Below are 19,969 nucleotides of genomic sequence, written 5' to 3' on the forward strand. Positions count from 1 at the left end.
CTTTACGTCATTGCAGGAGGCTTTCGGGCATGTGACTCCGGCTGGTACCGGCGAAGTCGCTCTTTCCCATGGCCAGCTCTGTCGTGCTCCTGCTAACTACCACCGAAACTGGCTGCCCCTTACATGCTGCAATAGGCCACACCTTCCTTGCGTAGGAGCATGGAACCGGTCGGATGGTAAAACCCCAGGGCCTAGTGGCGATGATGGCATCTGAGCAGCGACTGCTCATGCCCCGAGCCGGCTTATGAGGTTTGCGACGACACCTCACGCCCTGATATGCAAGATAGTGAGGACGACTTCAAAATGCGATCTGGAGAAAAGGCCGTGATGGCTGGCAGGATGAGGACGACGAGGAGGGGGAAGAGGTTATGTGGGACACAAAAGGTATGTGTAATCCTTGCTGATCTTCAGATGCATGACTCCCAGGCTCTCTAGGATGTCGCCGTTGGTGATAGGCCAGATGTACGTGGAGACGAGGAAGATGACGAAGACGATACCGGAGGTACGTTAGTCGTGGATAACTGCGCTGTCTAATCTGACGTCCTTGTGAGACATGTGTATCGGCGATGGATCCACTAAGGTGAGCTTGGGCCGAGGTGGTTGGACATCGCAAAAGACCAAGATGGGCGGAGAGACGTCAACAGCCATATCAAGGAGCAGAGGAGGTTTGGCCAGGTGCGTTGCCGTGGGCTTGGAATATTCCGTGTGCTGAGGCTGGTTGGAGGAGATGGTTGCCCTGTGACGAAGAGGGGCGCACTGTGGCCGACACCACGCGTGATTAGGTTGACGATTCAGTCGTGTGCCAGGAGGTGCACTATTCACGTGCTGTGAACGAGAACGAGATGCTGTGGGAGCATCTTGTGAAGCACCTTTTGGTGGCAGAAGAGCTCGAGGACCCCGGCGAGACGAAAGAGCGCGACTAGGCGGCGGATGACGACCGCAGATGTCGCGCGACGCAGATGTTGGCCTCCTCAGTCGGCGGGTGAACGGTGACTGACAACTTGGAGGGTGTGAGGACGGCCTGCACGGGGGAAGAGGGCGCGAAGAGCCCTAGCGCACAGTCCACGCTGGCTCCGAGCTTGCGGTACGATGGCCATGGACAGCGCGTGATCGCGCGGAGGGTGTGGCAGGCGGTGGCCGAAACTGGACGTTCGCCGACGGTGGAGTGGGAGACGAAGCAATCGCGGCCGCAGGGAGTAGCGAGAAGGGCAGGGCAGTAGCCTGCGTTGTGGTGAGTGATTTAGTCGCTGCATCGGCTCGCAGGAACTAACCGGTTATTGGCCTGTGTTGGGTCGTCAGACTCTCGCGGGTGGGAGCCAAAGACAGCGACGCCGCGGGATCGACGGTGGCCGTCGACGCTGCCGAAGAAAACCAGTTGGACGAACTAGTCAACCGGACGTACTATATTGCTCGCCGTGAATAATAACCGCACCTGACGAGGACGTCGACTCACCGCTTTTGAACGTGGACGCAGTGGGGTCCTTACTGGGAAAGAACGGCAAGCAACGATATCGATGAGCAAGCGTTGCACGAGCGGGATGGGCGGTGACATACTGACCGTGGCTTGGTATTGCAGGGGTGCGTGTGTGTAACGCTTGCCATGGGCGCGCACAACTCCGGATCGTCGGGCGGCATTGGGCACCGGGCGAGGAGATCTACACGAGCGCCGACGTGAGCAAACGAACACCGGAAACGCATAGAGCCGGAGGCTAGCCGGGCGGGGGGGCACGCAAACACGTCCGAGGTACTACGCGCACGGTGGAGGAAGTTCGGTGCGAGTCCGACGCCATTGCGGGGACCTGCAAATGCGACCGTTGCGAATTACTAAAGGCGAGCCAAGGACGGGCGGCGTGACTACCGGGGAGATAACTCCAGATGGGAGGCGGTCAAATGCGGTGAGCACATGTTTGTGTGTGGGTTGCGCAAAGGGGTCGCGTTCCATGTTGTTCAACAGCATGGGACGCCGCCACTGGTATCTACGTCTGCGAGCACCTGTGTCCTCCAAGCCCCTGGGTGCCGGACGCCCAGACAGATAACTCGCCGACGAGGATGTTTAGATGGCGGGGCATCTGTCTGGGGGTGCCAAACATGCGGACGTGCCTCCGAGGACGTTGTGTGTAATGTAAGCGGGGTGCTTGTTGAGGATGCAGGAGAAGTCGGCAGTGCAGTCCATGGACAGGACATCTACGTACGCATTTGGAGGCATACTATCGTACATACAATACGCGATTCATTCGTATTCACAGACTGACGAATGATCGCGACAGATGCGGATTTGGAGGGCGACGTTAGGCAGGAAGAAACGCGACTGGCGCAAGGACCTACCTGACCACGGCCATGCTGCGGTAGGAGCCACAGATACTACCGACCAGACAAACGAGGACGAGGACAACGGCGACAGCGAGCTGGGACGCTGCTCTGGCGATTCATCCAGAAGTGGACGGTGTTTTGGTGGTCTGGGCAGCTCTGAGCTCCAGGTGCCCGCTCCTCACCCTCTTCTTCTCCCTTTTGCGGATGCCATACCCATCGGGGATGAGATCCTTCGCCTCCAGCTTTGCCCATAGCTGGTCTAGCTCCCGTTGCGCCTGGGTCGGCTGTGGGGAGGTGGTATTGGTGCTGCCGTTTGGGGCATTCATGGGGCTGAAGGGGGATGAACGTAGCCGGTGGTATGTATTAGGTACCGCGTGAAGCACTTCTAACTACACATGAGTGTCACTACGACGTACCTGGAGAGGAGTGAAATGAGAGTGAGCAAAAGTTGCTTGAGGACAGTTGAGGCAACAAGGTACGCGTAGGCAGGCCCAAAAAAGAGGAAAAATGGGATGCGCATGCAGGATTCGAACGCGCGACGTCGCACCGCGCACAGGTACCACTGGCGCTCAAGACCGCTGCGCCAAATGCGCATTATTACGTCGTACTTTTGGGGTATAACACTAGCCCAACGTTCCCAGCGGTATGAACGACATCATCACGCTGGCAACGATGGCTGGTGTCTCCCAACCCTCGCAGTGGTCCAACGCAAACTCTCCCAACCCTCGCAGGGAATATTTCGGAAGAGGTTCATCTCGCACACGGCCAAAATGCAACCCTGCGCCAAAGCACGGCGACGACCGGAACATTATATTGCTCGGATCCGGAGTGCTCTAACCACCATGGCTGCCTCATCACGAACATCACAGTCTCGCTCCTCGGTATCGCTATCCTCTTCATCTTGCTCTACCCTGTGGAGCATGCTATTGCTCAGCACATCGGGAACATTTCCGTCCTCAATGTCGACCAGACCCTGATTACAAACGCTACGAACATTTCGTACGTGTCTCCTTACTATGGTCTATGTGCTGTCCTGACGCTCCGGGCACATTCGACGTGCAGATGGACGGCTCGGTCTCGCACGGCGGAATCTTCTCCGCTACGATCAAGTTCAACGAGCCGCTGCAAGTCGCCTGGGTGAACGCCTGAGGCGACCAAGTCACGCTCGGCTCCTTCTCGCTCGACCCGCTCAAAGTGAAGTCCAAACGCGCATACATCAACCAGACGGTCCCATTCACGATAGCGGACGACGCTGCGTTCTCCGCATTCACCTCGGCCATGATCACCCAACCGAACTTCACGTGGCACCTGACGACAAGCTGAACGTGCGCGCGATCGCGTTCCCGACCGCACACGGGCTGCACTTCAAAAAGGACGTGACGCTGAACGGGATGAACAAATTTGACGGACACGTCTCGATCGTCGACTTCAAGCTACCGCGGGACGACGCGGCGGGCGGGATCGTGTTCAGCGCGATGACCGGCTTGGACAATCCCAGCGCGTTCAACGTGAACCTCGGCACGGTCGTGTTCGACCTCTCGTACAAGGGCCTGTACCTCGGCACGGGCAGCGGCGCGAACACGGTGATCAAGCCGGGAAGCAACGCGGTCACGCTCGACGGCACGCTCGTCCCGCAAACGGGCACAGACGCACTGGCGAAGACATCGGAGCTGTTCACGAAGTACCTGAACGGGGAGCAGGCGGACGTGGTGGCGACGGGCAAGAGCTCGATCCAGGCAGACGGGCGGGCGGTGAGCTGGCTGAGCGCAGGGCTGACGGCGCTGGAGCTGCATGTGCCGTTCGTGGCGCCTGGGGGCGCGGTGAGCCCGATCAAGGCGATCACGATTGGGGACATGAGCTTGGAGTTTAGCACGCACGCGCCGTGGGCGCCGGTGAGCAACTCGCGGACGACACCGCGTACGCGGTGGTTTCGCTCGCGAACCCGTTCACGAGCGACCTGGTGATCACGAAGGTGGCGAGCAACGTGACGTTCCACGGGATCACGCTGGGGACGATCGATATGCCGAGCGTGACGTTTGCGTCGAAGGGGAACGCGTCGACGGACTCGCCGGATTTGGATCTGGAGCTGAATATGGACCCGGAGGCGCTATTTAGCGTGACGAGGGTGCTGGCCGAGGAGGCGGGGTTGGATACGGACCAGTTGGATGCGATTGTTGCGCTGGGTGGGTATAAGTATCTGAATGGTGTGGGTGGGTCGAAGGGGAAGAGGGAGGACGTCACGAAGCGGGACAATCTGTTCACGTGAGTCCCTCTTTCTTATTACCTTTGATCCTCCGGAGACAGTGAGAGCTGACGACGCGGCGCAGTGGATTCGACCTCCCGAGCTACGTGGACAAGGCGTTTACAAAGCTGACGTCGGACGTGGAGCTCACGGCGGGGGTGAACATTGGCGAGTACGCGACGACGCTGTCGTACACGCAGCCGGACGTGGAGATCAAGACGGACAAGAGCCTGAATTTGCTCCTGCCGATCCTCGCACAGCCGATCGTGCAGAAGATCGTGGACGGGTCGGTGCTCGGGATCGAGATGGTACTGATCAAGGACATCAAGGAGGACTCGTTTGGCACGTCGCTCAAGGGGTCGATCAAGAACGCTGGGCCTTGTGAGTTTCTTCTTCTACAGTTCCGCATGCGAGAGAGAATAGATGGGGAATGACTGACATTGATGCGGCGCGGTAGTCGATGCGAAGATCTCGTTCCCGGCTGGACTGTCGATCGAGTGGAATGGCGCGTCGATTGGGAGCATTGACATGCCGACGATTGACGTCGTGGGCGATGTTGGGGCAGACTTTGAGGTGGATGCGACGTTCAAGGTTGCGAGCGTGGATCACCTGGCGGAGTTTACGAAGACGATGCTGGTTTACGAAGACGATGCTGACGGAGGAGTCCTTTGATTGGGTTATCTCGGGCACGAACCTTTCTGGTAAGTTTAAGCCCTGTTTCTTCTGCCGGTGAAGGCCATGGGCGCAAGCTGACAGGATGCGACAGTCGCTGCTATTGGTATCTCGGTGCCCCAGATTGCGCTGTCGAACAAGAACGTCACGCTCAAGGGTATGAACAGCCTCAAGGGTGGGGTGAAGATTGAGACGTTTGACTTGCCGAGCAATGACCCCGATGGCGGCATTCACCTTACCTTGCAGACCAACGTCACCAACGTGAGTTTCTTCTGATGTTTTATGCTATGTCCGCTTACATGGACGAATGCTGACGAGCAACTACGACCCGACCACAGCCTTCGCAAGTGGGCGTCGAGCTCACCTCGATTGGGTTCCAGAACTTCTTCCAGGACGTCAACATTGGCCCTGCGTCCGCCACGAACACGTTCAGCTTGTCGCCGCAGTCGACCATCCCGCTTGCGCTCACTGGGCGGCTCATCCCGCAGAAGGAGGAGAGCGGGTTGGATGCGGTGTCCGCGATGTTTAACGCGTTTATTCATGGGAAGGACAGCAATATTGTCGTGCAGGGTGATAGCGCTGGTCCTACCGATGTGGGTTCACTTTCGTTTCCGTAATATGCGGGACGTTTGAGTGCTGATGGATGTCTTCGTATAGGTCACTTGGCTCAACGAAGGTATCAAGGCGTTGAAGGTCGAGACGGTCCTCCCGAACCGCGGTGTCCTGCAGATCATCAAGTCAGTCAACCTCAACGAGCTCGACTTGCGCTTCACGGAGTCCACTGCGTTCGACCCGTCGATGGGGAGCGATGACACGACAGCCGCGTTCACGCTGCCATTCGACTTCCCCATCGGCATCGTCGCGCTCGAGCAGAACATCACCGTCGGCACGGGCGGGACAGACTTTGCTGAGCTCGTCATCCCCAAGGGCCCGAGCACGACGGAAGTCGAGCAGCGCATCATCCACCTGAACTTCTCGAAGGTGCCGTTTGGCGTGTTCAGCGGCGGCCACGGCGCGTTTGAGCAGTTCCTCTCGGACACGGCGACGTCCAAGTCTGAGACGATGACGCTCAAGGGCGCGGCGAACACGGACGCGCAGACGGCGGTCGGGCTGCTGTCGCTGACGGACATCGAGTTTGACGTGGAGACGACGATTGCGGGGCTGCAGGGGCTGAATGCGGAGCCGGCGCTGGTGACGGGGTTGGATGTGAACCATGGGTTTGCGAGCTATCTGCTCATCAAGGTGAACTCGTCACTGTTTAACCCGAGTAATATCACCCTTGGTGCGGGGGATATCTCGTTCGGGTTGCAGTTTGGAGGGGATACTATTGGGACTGCGGATTTGGTGCGTTGTGTTCTGGATGCATTCGTGAGAAGTACTGATTGTTTTGTAGAGCAACCTGGTGATCGTGCCGGGGAACGAGACGTACGCGATTGGTATGTGATTGCATGTCTGGCTATTGTGAAGGTGAAGGGTGACTAACCGTGCATATAGACGTCCACTACCAGCCTGAGGGCGGCGCGGTGGCGTCTGGCCAGAAGATGCTGGAGAACTACCTCCAGGGCGTCGAGTCTGACACGACTATCCAGGGCTCAACGGATTCGACGCCTATCGAGTCGCTCGAGCTTGCGATGTCGCACATACGCCTTACGCCGGTCAAGATCCCTGCGCTGCACCAGAACCTCATCACGTCCGCCTCGCTCGTATTCCCCACTGACATCGCGAAGACCGGCATTGCCTCGACGACGTTTGTGCTCTCGAATCCGTTCACGGCGAGCATCAACCTGCTCGAGGTCAACGCGGTCGCGACGTTTGGAAACTTGTCACTGGGCAGCATCGACCATGTCGACCGCTCGAGCAGCCCGATCCATGCGGACGGGCACACCAACATTACGTCGCCGACGCTGCCGTTCAAGTTCAATCTGGATCCGGTCATGATCATTGAGCTGTTGTTTACGAGCGCGAAGAATAATGGGGTTGACCTTGGCCCGTTGCCTGAGGTGTTCCAGGTCGTGCTGGCGGATCCGGGCGCGAAGACTTCGGTGGGTGGTGCATTCGGGCTCTGGGCGTGTCGCCCTTTTTGCTGATTACACTTGGTATTGTAGATCAATGCTTCGATCGATACTGGCAAGCCTCCTTGTGATAGGTTTGTCTTCAGTCTCCGTTCGTGTATCGCGTTTTTTGGTCGCTGACATCGGTATGCTGGTCTAGCGGGAAGCAGTTTGACGTCAACGATGCGATTTTGAACTCGCTGAAGAACCTGGAGGTCACGCTCGGTATTGACAGTTCGGTCAAGATCGATGACTGTGAGTCCAGTTGTTTATGAGGCGGTTTTGTTTGTGCTTATACAGTGTGCAGTCGCTACGGACTTGTCGTTCAAGCAGAACAACGTCGATGCGATCGTGAGTCTCCCTCGTGCAATTAAGAGCTCGATGAAGCTGATGATTTTTGCCTATAGACGGACGAGACTGCCTTATACCTCATCAGCGTGGTCGCGCCTCCGATTGTGCAGCAGCTCGTCGACCAGTCTGAGCTCAAGTTCAGTGCGGCGAACATTTCGTGAGTAGTTCACTGTGTGAGGATATAGAAAATCATTAGCTGACTAACGTCACCCAGAAATATCTCGGACGATGGCTTCGACTTGGCTTTGAAGGGTTCGCTCACTGGCACTGGTCCGTTCGACGCGCAGATCGCTTTCGTCGAGCCCGTGACGTACGTTTGCTCTCTGGTACATGATGTCGCAAACGCTGACTGACTCTCTTTGCCTTGTAGTGTTACTTGGCAGGGTCATGATATTGCCAAGATCACTCTTCCAGCAGGTGGGTACACTGAGGCTCGAGGGATTCATGACGACTTATTGTTGCTCTCTTTTTCTAGTTTGCGCGGCCGCCAACGATGGCGTTCCCGACTATGAGACCAGCGCACGGCTCACGATCACGGACAACGACCAATTCACCGAGTTCGCGACATTCCTGCTCCACAATGAGGACTTTACATGGACGATCTCGACGGATGCTCTCCGCGTCACGGCGCTTGGTACGATCTTTGACGGCGTGAAGCTCAGCAAGGACATCTCGTTCAAGGCGTTCAACAACCTGCCGGGCGTGACGATCAGCAACTTCAAGCTGCCTTCCGATGACCCTGCCGGTGGTATTCACATTGAGACGGACTCGCTCATCCCGTCGCCTGCACGTGAGTAGTGTTCGCTATCTAGCATCCGGGTAGAGGTCTGACTGGCGTTTCACAGAGCTCGGTATTGACCTCGGAACTGTCACGTTCGAGTCCTCGTTCAAGGGCACCACTGTCGGACGTAAGTTCAGTTACTTCTATGTGCTCCATCCTCGATGTTCACCGGATTTCTATAGCGCTCACTGGCAACAACTTGTTCCTTGCTCCGGAGACGACCACGAGCTTGCATCTCTCTGGGCGCATCACTTCCAAGAGCGGCGACGATCTCGACGTCATGGGCGAGCTGTTCACCAACTACCTGCACGCTGAGAACCAGACCCTATCCGTACAGGGCGAGTCTGTGCAGCCGTCTGGCTCTGGCAGTCCTGTCGGGTGGTTGAGCACGGCGTTCAAGACGCTTACCTTGACTGTCACTCTCCCGGGACAGAAGTTCGACGTTAGTACCTTCGCGTCTCTTTTATCTACGATTAGCGACTGATGTCTGTCCGCAGATCATTCAATCTATCGAGATGTCCGACTTGGAACTCGTCATGACCGAGCAAAGCCAAGTGTTCGCGCCTGATGCGAGCTCGAAGCATATCCTCACACAGTATAAGAATCCTTTCGGCTTCTCGCTGCAGGTCGTCAAGAGTGGTGAACACATTACGTTGGCTGCTCAGGGCACGGACGTAGCACAGGTGAGTGATTGGATTGACTCTCTATAAAGGGTCTTCTGCTAACCTCTTCCACAGCTCAAGCTTCCGCAAGTCGACGCAGTCGGCGGTGTTTCCACGGGCAATGTCGCCGATCTGGTCCTGTCCTTCGAGCATCAGACGCTCCAGTCGGTTAACAACGGCGCATTCGCGGTGTTCTTCGCTGCTGTTACGGACACGTCGGGCATCGAGTTTGACCTCAAGGGTTCTGCTGATGTTGTCGCCCGCACAACCATTGGTGATGTTCCCATCTCGGCCATACCGTTCGACGTTACCACGAGCCTGAAGGGCATCAACTCCTTCAACAAGGAGGCCTCACTCAGTAACGTCTCGATCACTGGTAGCGGACACGACGACCATGGCGCATACATCAAGTCGCCTCTCACGACTACGCTCCAGAACCCGTCGAACATCTCGTTGCAGACAGTCGACGTCGCGCTGCCGGTGTACTATAAGGACGTCATGCTCGGCCGCGCTGTGATCGACCCCCTCAACTTGGCTCCTGGCGAGAACACCATGCCGACTGAGTTCCACTACCAGCCTAACGATGCGAATGACACCACTGCCCAGGCGTTCCTCACGGAGTTCTTGCAGACAGGCGATGACATTGCACTCACGATCAAGGGCGACGGTGATAGCTCTCCCTTCGCGTCTCTGGTTCCTGCACTCGAAGGTGTTGGGATCAGCACGAGTCTCAAGGGTGAGCAAACTGTACTTCCTAGTTCTTATTGCGAGTACTAACCGCCATGATAGGCCTGAACGTTCCTCCCATCGTAACGCACATCAATGCGTTCATCACACTCGATACCCTCATCGACAACTATATCACGATCAACTTCGACGTAAGTCCGCTCAGGCTGAGGAAATTCGTCGGAGCACTCACGACATTCGTACTGTAGATTGCCAACCCATTGGACACTGACATGGAGATCACCTTCACGCAAGTGGACTCAGGCGTCGATGGCGACACCTACGCGCATTTCGACCAGGCATTCGATAGTTTCGTTATCCCTGCGCACAGCACTGCCAACAGCGGCACGGTCAAGAACGTGCTCCTTGTGAAGGGCGCGCTCGCATCGCTTGGGATTATTCCTCTGGGCAAGCTCGACGTCTTCTCTACGGCAACCGTGAAGTGCGTCCCAGTCCTGTCTTTTGTCTTGGGTCTTGTACTGACTGCCACTGTAATTTACAGGATCGGCGAGTATACGATCCCGTGGTTGCATCTCACCACGTTGGACGTGCCTACGACGTACTCGCTGTCGCTCTCCATCTCGGCGATGAAGCAGGCCGCCGCGTCCATCAGCGCTAGCAAAGGAGGCATCACGCTCTCGTCATCACTCTCGTCATCGACAGCTTCGTCGGGGCCCAGGGCTGGTCTGCCCAGAGCTAGTCTGTCGGGGAGCAGCGGCGATGCCAGCATAACCACGTCGCCCTCCTCTGCTACGAGCGACGACGCCCTGCTGCCCTCAGCTGATGCAGACAAGCAGCAAGCGTCTTCCGCTGTCTGCTCTGCTGACGCCGCAGGGTACGTGAACTCCTTTGACGGTACTGGACGACGGGTGTTCTGACGACTTCCTGAGGGCTAGGACTTCCTAAGGCCTAGGGTATCGCCATGGCTTCTCAACTTCCTGCGCATGAGCCATTGGAGAATCATCTGACAAGGCAGACATGTATTCTAACAGACGCGCAATGGCATCGGTCGGAGACGGAAGCCAGTCTCGGGGAGTCTGCGGAAATGTCTGGGACGGGATAAACTGGGAACGGGTCAGTGGATATGCATTGCGGCCGCGATGACGATTTAGGTATAATACATGGTACATGCAAATGCAGTCTCGAGCCTTTACATCTATGACGAACGACGGTGCAGTGTGCGAGGGAAGAATACGACGCAAGCAGCGAGTAGTTGATATGCAGATTGAGAACTCGTCGACGGTGGCGAACTACGATGACGACGCCTGCGGTGGGGATCGGAACGTGGCCGGGCGTGGCCGTACGTTTACGCGGACGTGCTCTGCTCGTCGCCGACGCCGCGGGACACTGCCATACCGGCAGCGTCGGGGCGGAACCCGGGCGGGCCGTAAACATTCTCCGCGCTGGACGCAACCGTCGCCGAAGACGTCTGGGCGTCGACCTCGGAAGGGGGGGAGACGAGCGACTGGAGTGTGTCCAGAGAATCTTGGATGCGCTCCAGGTATTCGACGACGAGGGTGAGATTCTCGTTGAGCTTGCGCACAAAGGCGGGCAGAGCGTGGTCGTCGGGGGTGGCTACTTGCTCTGCAGAAAAGGTAAGTACTAGGGCTGCGATCGCGAGAACGTGTGATTGCCTACCTTTCAAGAAAGAGCAAGGTCGCTTAGCGTCGATGCACGGGCGGCAGCTTTTGACCCGCCGGGCACAGACACACTCGGTGGCATGGCCCCCACGCGCGCACGCAAGGCAGGTCTCTCCCATGTGGCGCTTGGGCTTCTTGACGAGGGGAGGGCGAGCCTTGGTTTTAGCCTTAGGCTCATAGTCGCTGGAATGCTCATCGTAGTCGACCTCGCTCTCTGCCTTGTTGCGCTTGGGCTTCTTGACGGGGGGACGGCGAGCCTTGGTTTTAGCCTTAGGCTCATAGTCGCTGGATAGCTCATCGTAATCGACCTCGCTGTCTCCCTTGTTGCGCTTGGTCTTCTTGGCGGGGGGACGGCGAGCCTTGGTTTTACCCTTTGGCTCATAGTCGCTGGATTGCTCATCGTAATCGATCTCCAGAACTTCTTCCTGCTCCTCGTCCTCCTCGCCCTCGTCGTCGTCGTCGTCGGTGTCGCGGTCTTGCATGCGGCGTTTGGCGGATGGTCGGGGGGAAGGGCGTAGGCGCGACTTCGGAGCATCGTGCTCGCTCTTGATGGCGTCGACGTCGATGGGATGGTCGGCGGTAGATATATCTGAGATGCCACACGGTTAATGTGGCACACATTCTCGAGCACAGGGAAAGGGACGTACTGTGAGAGGGCATGCCGCCTCGAGACGCCGGACGGGCGGTAGTGACGTGCCTGGTGGCGGTCATCCGAGCGTTGCGTTTCTCCCGCATGGCACCAGGGATCGACGCCTGCTTGGCCTGTACGGTAGTGGCCGAGGCATGGGCTTTGTTGTCGGCGACCGCGGTTTGTGTAACGGGGAGGGAAGCACTGGAGGTAGGCGGGGGCGCAACGGAGGAGGGACCGGTGACGACGGGGCCCGGACCGGAGGGCGCGGGAACAGAAGAGTGGGGGGCAGTTGCACCAGGGGGAGACGCATCCATGATAACGCGGAGTGAAATGGCGCGAGGCACGAAGGAGAGAGGTGGGAAGGGCGGCTGTCCAGCGAGCGGCGAACGAGATGGTCAGTGACTTTATGCAACGCAGAGGGGATAGATGCAAACGGCTGACTTCATCAAAGACGGGCGGCTTGAGAGGTGACGGAACAGAGGCAGAGAAGGTACCGCAGTATAGTCAGCCAAGTGTGGAAAGGTGGCCGACTTAATGGGGTGCAGTTGCGCGCACATATGCAATAACTCATGATGACTCACATCGGTGAAGAAAAGAATGGTGGACGGGCATTCCAAGTATGGGGGAACCTCCCTGCCTGAGAAGACTCGTCCACCGATATTGGGCAAATTGGCATTGAGGAGATACACGGAGGACGGCATGCAATGACCTCAACGTCGGTGAGGAAAAATAATGTTGGATGGGTATTCCAATTGTGGGGGGACCTCCCTTCCTGAGAAGACTCGCCCACTGATGTTGGACAAATTGGCATTGAGGAGAGACACAATCACGGCATGCAATGACATGCCGTGAACTTCTCCCCACATCACCGCGGTAGCATGCCTGCCCCAGGCGAACGGAAGACAGAGGGAGACGGAATGACATGACATTGGAGGACTGACCTTGGAGAAGCATTGTGGTAGGCGCGCTCCGACTGAGCACGCCAGGGGCCCATCCAGTATGGAACCCGCGAGGGAGCCTTCAAATGTTCAAGTCCATACATGGTGACGGAGGAGCATATCGACAGCAGGCTGTTGCGTGGAAGGGAGAAAACGAGCGTGAGCGTGCTCGCCTGGATTGTGTGACTGGCGGTGGCGCATAAGCACCGCGTGGGCGGGTAGCGGGTGCTAGAGGGACAAGCGGTCAGTATTGTCGTGGAATACTCTACATGTAAGACACACCCATAACGGTGGCTGCGGCTGATGGGGCGGGCGTTGGTAGAACGAGGCGGGCGCTCGAGGCTTGGGAGGACGGGTGTCCACCTCACCGTCTGGGTTGGCGGTTAGCGCTGGCGGGGACTGGCGCGGAAGAGTGACTGGCGCTAGCGGGCATAGTAGGTGGCGGGCAAAGTCGGCAAAGTAGCACGAAGCGCTGGAGTGGGTCGGGAGGGTGCGGAGGGACTGGGACACAAAGCGCGCAAGCAAATGGGCGGGTTAGCGCCCATTTTGGATGCATGCAATACAACACGAACGAGAAGGAATACAAGGAAACTGATATTTTTCCTGAGACGAGAGGCTTCAGAATAGGTAAGTTCCAAAATTTCAAGAGGAACGGATGAGTGGTGGAGGAGATCCTTCAAAGTGCGGACAGTGTATCGATAATTTGGCGTGGAGGAGCAAACGCGCGGACAGGTTAGCGAAACGGCCGGACATGATACCGTTTTGCAAGGGTCAATTATGTACATACTAGCGAGGCTGGGCAACTGAGCGCGCAGCGCAGCGTCACTGTCCTGCTCCGCCACCCTACTTACCCTCTGAGTCTCACTTCACCTGTGCTTTTGTCTGGATCGAGCAGTCATGCGCTTGCGCTGAACACGATAAAGAATCACCTTACCAAGTAACACCACGATGTCTGCGCCCGCAATCTCTGCAGCCCAATCCGTGGGCGAATACCTGCAGTCTCCAGACGACCTCGCCAAGGTTGCTGCATTCCGGAAGAAACTCGAGAAGGAGAAGGCCTCAATCGACGCGCGACTACGGAGCGGCGTGAAGGAGCAGCTGGACGTCACGCGAGATGGCCTGCGGAAGCTGTTCGGGACGAGGAACAATGTACAGGCAATCAAGGACGAGATGGAGACCGTGGACAGGATGTGCAGCGACCCCAAGTACGTCGTGTCGACGTTCGACCAGATCAGCAGAGTACGTCCTCCGCAAGCAATGTGCGCGGAGATTGCTGAGTCCGTGCGTACCCTTAGGTTTCTATGGTCCACCGCAACTTCGAGCAGACGGAGGAGATGGTGAACAACCTACTCGAAATGAACTCTAAGCTGGAGATGATCGAGCAGATGCTCATCGAAGACAGCAACGACATCCTAGGTCCTGCTCCCAACCTGCTACGCATACACTTTGCTCTGAATCGACTCGAGGCTTTCCGTAATCAGACTATGCACCAGGCGAAGAAGTCGTCCGCAGACACCCGCAACACTCTGACTCGCTGGTTCGAGCGACTGACGCGTCTCATCGAGGCGTTCGACGAGTACGTGCTCGACCTCGCGCGCAATATCCTTCCCATCGTGCGCGCGGGTAATCCGGACGTCATTGTGAGGCTCATGAAGGTCGTCGAGATGGAGGCACGCGAAGATGAGAAGGTGAGTCTCAGACATAATTTTCCGTCTACCCCTCAGGTACAATCCTATTTTCTTTCGCCTAGGCTATCGCTATCAAGCTGGTCAAGAAAGTGGCCAAGATAGACGCAGCGTCGAAGTTCCGGTCGATGCAGGCGAACGCTCGCGTAATCAAGCACTACAGGTCGAAGGTCATGAAGTGCATCACAGACTCCATCCAGGCCAAGTTCGACGAGGTGTACACGGCAAACGAGCGCAACCCCGCCGAGTTCCTGGACGACTTGGTCTTCATCTACAAGGACCTCATCCGCATCGAGAGCGACGTTGTTCCCTGCTTCCCCCCTTCGTACGAAATTTGGACGACGTACGTTCGCGAATACCATAAGGCCCTCAACAACACGCTCACGCGACTTGTCAAGTCTGAGCCGGAGGCGAGTGTCCTGCTCACCCTGCACGCCTGGATCAAGGAGTACAAGAAGAGCATGCGCGAGCTCAACATCCCCGCCGAGCTGCTCGAGCCCCCTCTGCTTGAGGGCAAGGAGCAGAGCCTGATCGAGGACTATCTCCAACTCATCATCAAGAAGCTGGATGAGTGGTCCGAGAACCTCATGCGCACCGAGGTCCAGGCGTTCACTGCACGGGAGGAGCCGCCCGAGCAGACCGCGGACGGACTTTACACGACGCCGGGCACAATCATCTTCCTCGACATGGTCAACCAGCAGGTCGACCTTGCGCTCGACTCCAACCAAGGGCTCGTCCTTGCGCGCGCGGTTGAGGAGGTCAATCGTGTCATGCGCGCGATCCAGGACCGGTGGGTGAAGCTCGTCGACACCGAGTTCAAGAAGTACGTAGAGAAGCCGGAGGAGGTTCCCGGAGGCCTCGTCGAGTACTGCATCGCGCTCGCGAACGACCAGATCAAGGCGGCGGACTTCACGGAGACTCTGTCCGCGCGGATCGAGCCGCTTGTGTCTGACAAGTACCGCGCGACGATCCACGACCGGTTCAACGACGCGCTCGATGGATACCTCGACGTCGCGAAGAAATACACGCAGACGCTGATCAGTATCATCTTCCACGACCTGAAGCCGGCGACGAAGCAGCTCTTCGGGCCTGCGTGGTACGAGGGCACGCACTCGCAGATCATCGAGACGATGCGCGACTACATGTCCGACTACCAGGCGTACCTCAACGAGTCGCTCTTTGAGGTGCTCCTCGAGGACCTCCTCGACACGTATCTTGTCACGTATCTCACGGCGCTCGCGAACGGGCCAAAGCTGAACATGCCCGCGGCGACAGACCGCATCCGCCAGGACATCAACGATGCGTACCAGTTCTTCGGGACGTACAAGAAGATGAAGGAGCTTGAGCCGCAGATGGAGGTGCTCGACCAGGTGTTGTCGATGCTGGAGGCGTCGAAGAGCCTCGTTTTCTTGTCCTACTGGTCGTTCGCGAAGGTACACGGGCCGTGTATCCAGTTCGTCGAGGCATTGATGAAGGTGCGGAACGACTTGGACCGTTCTGCGGTCAGCGAGGTCATGGACAGCGTAAAGCGCAAAGTCAAGGACGAGGGTCTCACAGATCGTATGTTGGAGTTCCTGCTTGACCACAACGTATATGCTCAAATTGTTTCCCTACGCAGCGCCGGAACCTACGATCATGAAGAAGATTGTCATCCAGGGTGCCCTCTCGCGGTTCCTCGTGCGCACATAGAACCCAAACAGCATCGGATCGCACGTCAGTATTTATTTCTCGGCATACGCATACCCCTCTATCTACCGCTACAGTTTCTCTCTTTCTTTCACTGCTGCTCTGTAACCTACATCGCATCTGTATTTCTACACACGTCCCACGATCAAGCTCTTCACATCAAGCTGACCCTTCGGTACGACGACCTAGTGCCCTTGAATAGCATGCTGGTCTCGGGCTTGCTGCGCGTGCACGGTCGACTTATCTGGCCACTTCGCCGCCGCTTCGTCGATCTTCTTGAACTGCCAGGGGAAGCGGGAAGGGTAGAGGAAGGGCCGCAAGTCATAGCCTGTGCACGCAGCGTTAGCATCGACTATGCTCTGGGCGATACGGAACGGGGACCCACGGTTGTCATCGGGGCTGTATTGCTCCTGCAAAGCACGCCAAAGTGAGACAGGCAGAGTTCTCCACTTAACGCAGAGCACGTACCGCATGGTACGACGGCGTGAGCGTCGTCATCTTATGTCTGTTCCGCGCATACTCAAAGAAGAAGTGCTTGACCTTCTCTGCGACCTGTGGAGGTGAGAGGAAGGACCCCCATTCGTGCACGAGCTTCGTGAACATGCTCCATGGGCCGCACTTCTCAACTTTGCGCAGACGTCCAAACACCGACAGCTCGTCGTACGTCATGCCCATATCCGCCTAGGTGAGCATATAGTCAGTGACGCTATGCAAGTGGCCGTCTATTGGAGTGGTCAAACGTACCTCATCGGCCTGGACGTAGGTCTCCGTGATCGGCTCAAGCTCGGCGGTAGGGACAGCCTCCAAGAATCTGAAGTGCGCTGTAAGTCAGTCAACGAATTCAATGTTCACGAATCAATGGAGACTTACTCTGTCAAGACCGGGAGGTCGAACGCGTCGCGGGCATATGCGATAAACTTCTTCAGGTCCGTCTTACTGATCGCTCCGATGGGGTTCACGTCCGCTGCAAACGTTGGATTTATTAGAACCAGGGTCCAAGTTCCTCAGGCCCGTATGGCACATACCTGAAGAGCAATCGTACTTGGTAAAGTACCCCCTCAAGCTGACGTCACAGTGCAGAGTTAACTCGCAATCCCACTGGATAGAACATCGCTCACCTCTCGTCGACATTCGCACTGCCCAACACAAGGAGGCCACCCTGGCGGCCGCGGACGAACGGCATCAATTGGGCGAACAGGTACGCAATGACCATTCGCAGCCGCGCCTGGATGTTCTGCAAAGCGAGATTCTCTGCACCAGTGCCACCATGCACGCGGAAGCGCGGCTTCACCCCCGTCACATACGCGAACAAATCACGGATTGCGGTGACAAGCGTGTCCATGTTCAGGTCGATATGGTAGCTGGACATAATGCCATATGTCAAATTGAGAGCGGGGGACTGGAAGCGAACATACCTGCCGATGGCGTTGGCCAGATCCTTGGCACGCTTCCTTGTCTCCGGGCTGGAGTTCTCGGTGCCCATGTAGCACGTGTGGAAGATCTTGTTTGCGAAGTCGCGCGGGTCCGAGGGTACGTATTCCGAGCCTTCTGGCTCACCAGCGATGCGGCGGGCGTCCTCGATGACCTGCTGGTCTATGCAACAAGCGACCTAAGCTTGATGATCCCATCCAGACGATGGGAAAGGAGATGGCTTACCGCCATTACGAGCAGCCTCCGCGACCAGGCGACACATCGAATAGACGATTACGGAGGTCGCGCAACTGTCAATACCGCCGCTCAGCGGGATAAAGTACCCTTGTGTGCGGGAGCGGCGCAAGTAGTCCCAGAGCCAGCATGCGGGACCGAGTCTGTGCACTACAACATCAGCGCATATACCCGACTATTCAACCTTTTCCGACATACGCAATTTCTTCCTCGGGCTTATGGTACCGCACCTCGGGAAGCGGCCCAATTATCAGTTCGCTGAAGTCTTTGATCTCGTCCTCTTTCGCATCCGACAAGGCGAAATCAACTTCGATGCGGTGGTATCGTTCTGCACCAGCTGCCTGGTTGCTGCGGCTGCTTATCGCACGGTGGGAACGCACATCCTCGATGTCTACAGTTGCAGTGACGACCTCGACGTCCTGGAGGGAGAACTGTGAACCCTGCGCAACGACACGGCCATTCACGACGATCATGGCGCAGCCGTCGTAGTAGAGGCGGTCGCCGTCGCATCCTTGCTGGTTGGCGTACAGGTAGACACCTCCGAGCTGTAGATTTGCACATGCACATGAGATACCTGCAATATTGGATGGGCAACATGACTCACCTTCATAGTGGCCTCCTTCATGAGCTCGACTCGTCTGTAGAGCTTTCGCAGCTCATGGTGGCTGCCACTGGAGTTGGTGAAGATCTCCACTCCATCGAGACCCATCAGGATATGAGGACTATGTGGAGTCATGGTCAATGTGGAATAGGCTTGTTGTCCACATATAGGACATACCTTGCCGGGGTGAAGAGCTCTTCACAAAGCTCGACTCCAATGCAGGTATCGACAGTGCTGACCACCGCATCGCCGAATGGAACTTTTGTCTACCGCGGAACTCAGAAATTATGGAGTCATACTCGAGCAGCTCTAATACCTGTCCTGTAACCGCGTGGATGATCCTGGGTAGGTAGTGATCCTCAACCTGGCGGTGCTTCATCCAAGGGGTGAACCAGCGAAGCTCCCGGTAGTTGCCGTCGTTCGCCATCCACATCTTTGGGCGAATGAGAAGGATCTGGCCATCGTGAATGATCACACGACAATTGTAGATCACGTTCTTGTGCGTCACCGGCCTACGTATTAAGGATAGAGTCTCAGCTATGGCTCATGAAGTGCAACAAGGACAGGAACGACAAACATTCCGATGTCGCAAACAATGCCACGGGCCTCTTCCGACTTCAGAATTTCCGCGAGGACTTCCCAAGAGTGAAGGCCCGTATCCCCTTGTTCATGTACGCCAGATTAGTACGTGTCAGTAAGAATGTATGTACCGCCCACCCTCAAGGAAGTGATCCATGCAACCATAGCCCCTGTATGTATACGTCAACAGCCTTGCTTCGAAGGACCTCAAGGTGACACTGACGTGATCTCAAGCTCCGGACCGACACGCAAAGTGGCACCTTTCTCCTTCGCTATCCGGATGCTGGCAAGGATGCGTTGAAGATTCCCCTGCGAAGATGGCGATCGTTGCGAGTCTCTTCGATATCTTCACAACCGCAGCTCACCTCAAAGTCAAGAGCCCATTGGTTCAGTGAGCTATAGCCGAAGAGGTTAGAACGACAGGCGAGGTCGTTACAGTCGGTTAACCACACACCAACTATAAGCCCGGGATGATGTCAGATTCACAGAGGAAAGAACGAGGAAATCAAACTGACGTCGCAACTGTGATCAGATGACCCATTTTGAGTAGACTTCCCGACGCGGTCAAGCACGTCCTTGCGCTATAAGTCTTGTACTGCACCGAACTCAACGGGTCCTTGGCAAGATGAGCCAGGAAGAGAGGAAGCCGTGTCCGAGTCAAATCTGTTTTATCGCTGCGACAGGATAGCGATGATGGTACTTGTGTCGCACACGTGACGTCATCCGGCGCTAGCATGAGAGCAAGACAC

At 56.8% G+C, this 19,969-nt stretch overlaps 6 protein-coding genes across 6 annotated transcripts; 3 read left to right on the forward strand and 3 right to left on the reverse strand.

Annotated features, from left to right (window-relative positions):
• Positions 1 to 276: 276 nt before the first annotated feature.
• Positions 277 to 923, forward strand: L226DRAFT_521898 (uncharacterized protein; the record flags this gene model as incomplete). Its single annotated transcript, XM_067678726.1, has 4 exons — positions 277 to 384; positions 436 to 502; positions 581 to 675; positions 783 to 923. The coding sequence occupies 4 exons, from the start codon at positions 277 to 279 to the stop codon at positions 921 to 923; spliced, it is 411 nt and encodes a 136-aa protein (XP_067536785.1).
• Positions 920 to 2,636, reverse strand: L226DRAFT_569511 (uncharacterized protein; the record flags this gene model as incomplete). Its single annotated transcript, XM_067684319.1, has 5 exons — positions 920 to 1,221; positions 1,272 to 1,358; positions 1,433 to 1,485; positions 1,555 to 1,655; positions 2,493 to 2,636. The coding sequence occupies 5 exons, from the start codon at positions 2,634 to 2,636 to the stop codon at positions 920 to 922; spliced, it is 687 nt and encodes a 228-aa protein (XP_067536786.1).
• Positions 2,637 to 2,982: 346 nt separating this feature from the next.
• Positions 2,983 to 10,673, forward strand: L226DRAFT_603223 (uncharacterized protein; the record flags this gene model as incomplete). The annotated part of the gene is made up of 25 exons (XM_067685696.1): positions 2,983 to 3,058; positions 3,180 to 3,309; positions 3,554 to 4,130; positions 4,181 to 4,572; positions 4,638 to 4,933; positions 5,010 to 5,188; positions 5,309 to 5,485; positions 5,563 to 5,817; positions 5,882 to 6,568; positions 6,618 to 6,660; positions 6,719 to 7,266; positions 7,330 to 7,370; positions 7,436 to 7,530; positions 7,583 to 7,626; positions 7,683 to 7,783; positions 7,841 to 7,936; positions 7,997 to 8,043; positions 8,102 to 8,416; positions 8,472 to 8,534; positions 8,590 to 8,849; positions 8,905 to 9,090; positions 9,145 to 9,805; positions 9,859 to 9,947; positions 10,005 to 10,237; positions 10,298 to 10,673. The coding sequence occupies 25 exons, from the start codon at positions 2,983 to 2,985 to the stop codon at positions 10,671 to 10,673; spliced, it is 5,967 nt and encodes a 1,988-aa protein (XP_067536787.1).
• Positions 10,674 to 11,101: 428 nt separating this feature from the next.
• On the reverse strand, positions 11,102 to 12,767 carry L226DRAFT_569513 (uncharacterized protein; the record flags this gene model as incomplete). Its single annotated transcript, XM_067684320.1, has 4 exons — positions 11,102 to 11,379; positions 11,434 to 12,024; positions 12,083 to 12,434; positions 12,648 to 12,767. 4 exons carry the CDS (start codon positions 12,765 to 12,767, stop codon positions 11,102 to 11,104), a joined length of 1,341 nt encoding a protein of 446 aa, XP_067536788.1.
• A 1,048-nt stretch (positions 12,768 to 13,815) lies between these two features.
• Positions 13,816 to 16,700, forward strand: L226DRAFT_505499 (exocyst complex component sec6). The gene is made up of 4 exons (XM_067678032.1): positions 13,816 to 14,243; positions 14,300 to 14,692; positions 14,755 to 16,249; positions 16,308 to 16,700. Exons 1-4 carry the CDS (start codon positions 13,953 to 13,955, stop codon positions 16,376 to 16,378), a joined length of 2,250 nt encoding a protein of 749 aa, XP_067536789.1. The 5' UTR covers positions 13,816 to 13,952; the 3' UTR covers positions 16,379 to 16,700.
• On the reverse strand, positions 16,561 to 19,761 carry L226DRAFT_460076 (glutamine-dependent NAD(+) synthetase with GAT domain-containing protein; the record flags this gene model as incomplete). Its single annotated transcript, XM_067675568.1, has 18 exons — positions 16,561 to 16,703; positions 16,761 to 16,785; positions 16,844 to 17,056; positions 17,120 to 17,186; positions 17,246 to 17,339; positions 17,401 to 17,438; positions 17,494 to 17,736; positions 17,791 to 17,968; positions 18,032 to 18,183; positions 18,239 to 18,585; positions 18,645 to 18,762; positions 18,819 to 18,907; positions 18,958 to 19,153; positions 19,219 to 19,303; positions 19,359 to 19,390; positions 19,444 to 19,529; positions 19,586 to 19,616; positions 19,736 to 19,761. The coding sequence occupies 18 exons, from the start codon at positions 19,759 to 19,761 to the stop codon at positions 16,561 to 16,563; spliced, it is 2,163 nt and encodes a 720-aa protein (XP_067536790.1).
• Between the last annotated feature and the right edge of the window lie 208 nt (positions 19,762 to 19,969).

This window comes from Lentinus tigrinus (genome assembly GCF_003813185.1).
Source record: "Lentinus tigrinus ALCF2SS1-7 unplaced genomic scaffold L226scaffold_8, whole genome shotgun sequence".
In the NCBI taxonomy this organism is placed as follows: Eukaryota; Fungi; Basidiomycota; class Agaricomycetes; order Polyporales; family Polyporaceae; genus Lentinus; species Lentinus tigrinus.

Coding starts and splice junctions, on each gene's coding strand:
- L226DRAFT_505499 (XM_067678032.1), top strand. CDS start 13,953: ATGTCTGCGCCCGCAATCTCTGCAGCCCAATCCGTGGGCGAATACCTG. Junction 14,244..14,299: donor CGTTCGACCAGATCAGCAGA/GTACGTCCTCCG, acceptor GCGTACCCTTAG/GTTTCTATGGTCCACCGCAA. Junction 16,250..16,307: donor GGACGAGGGTCTCACAGATC/GTATGTTGGAGT, acceptor TTCCCTACGCAG/CGCCGGAACCTACGATCATG.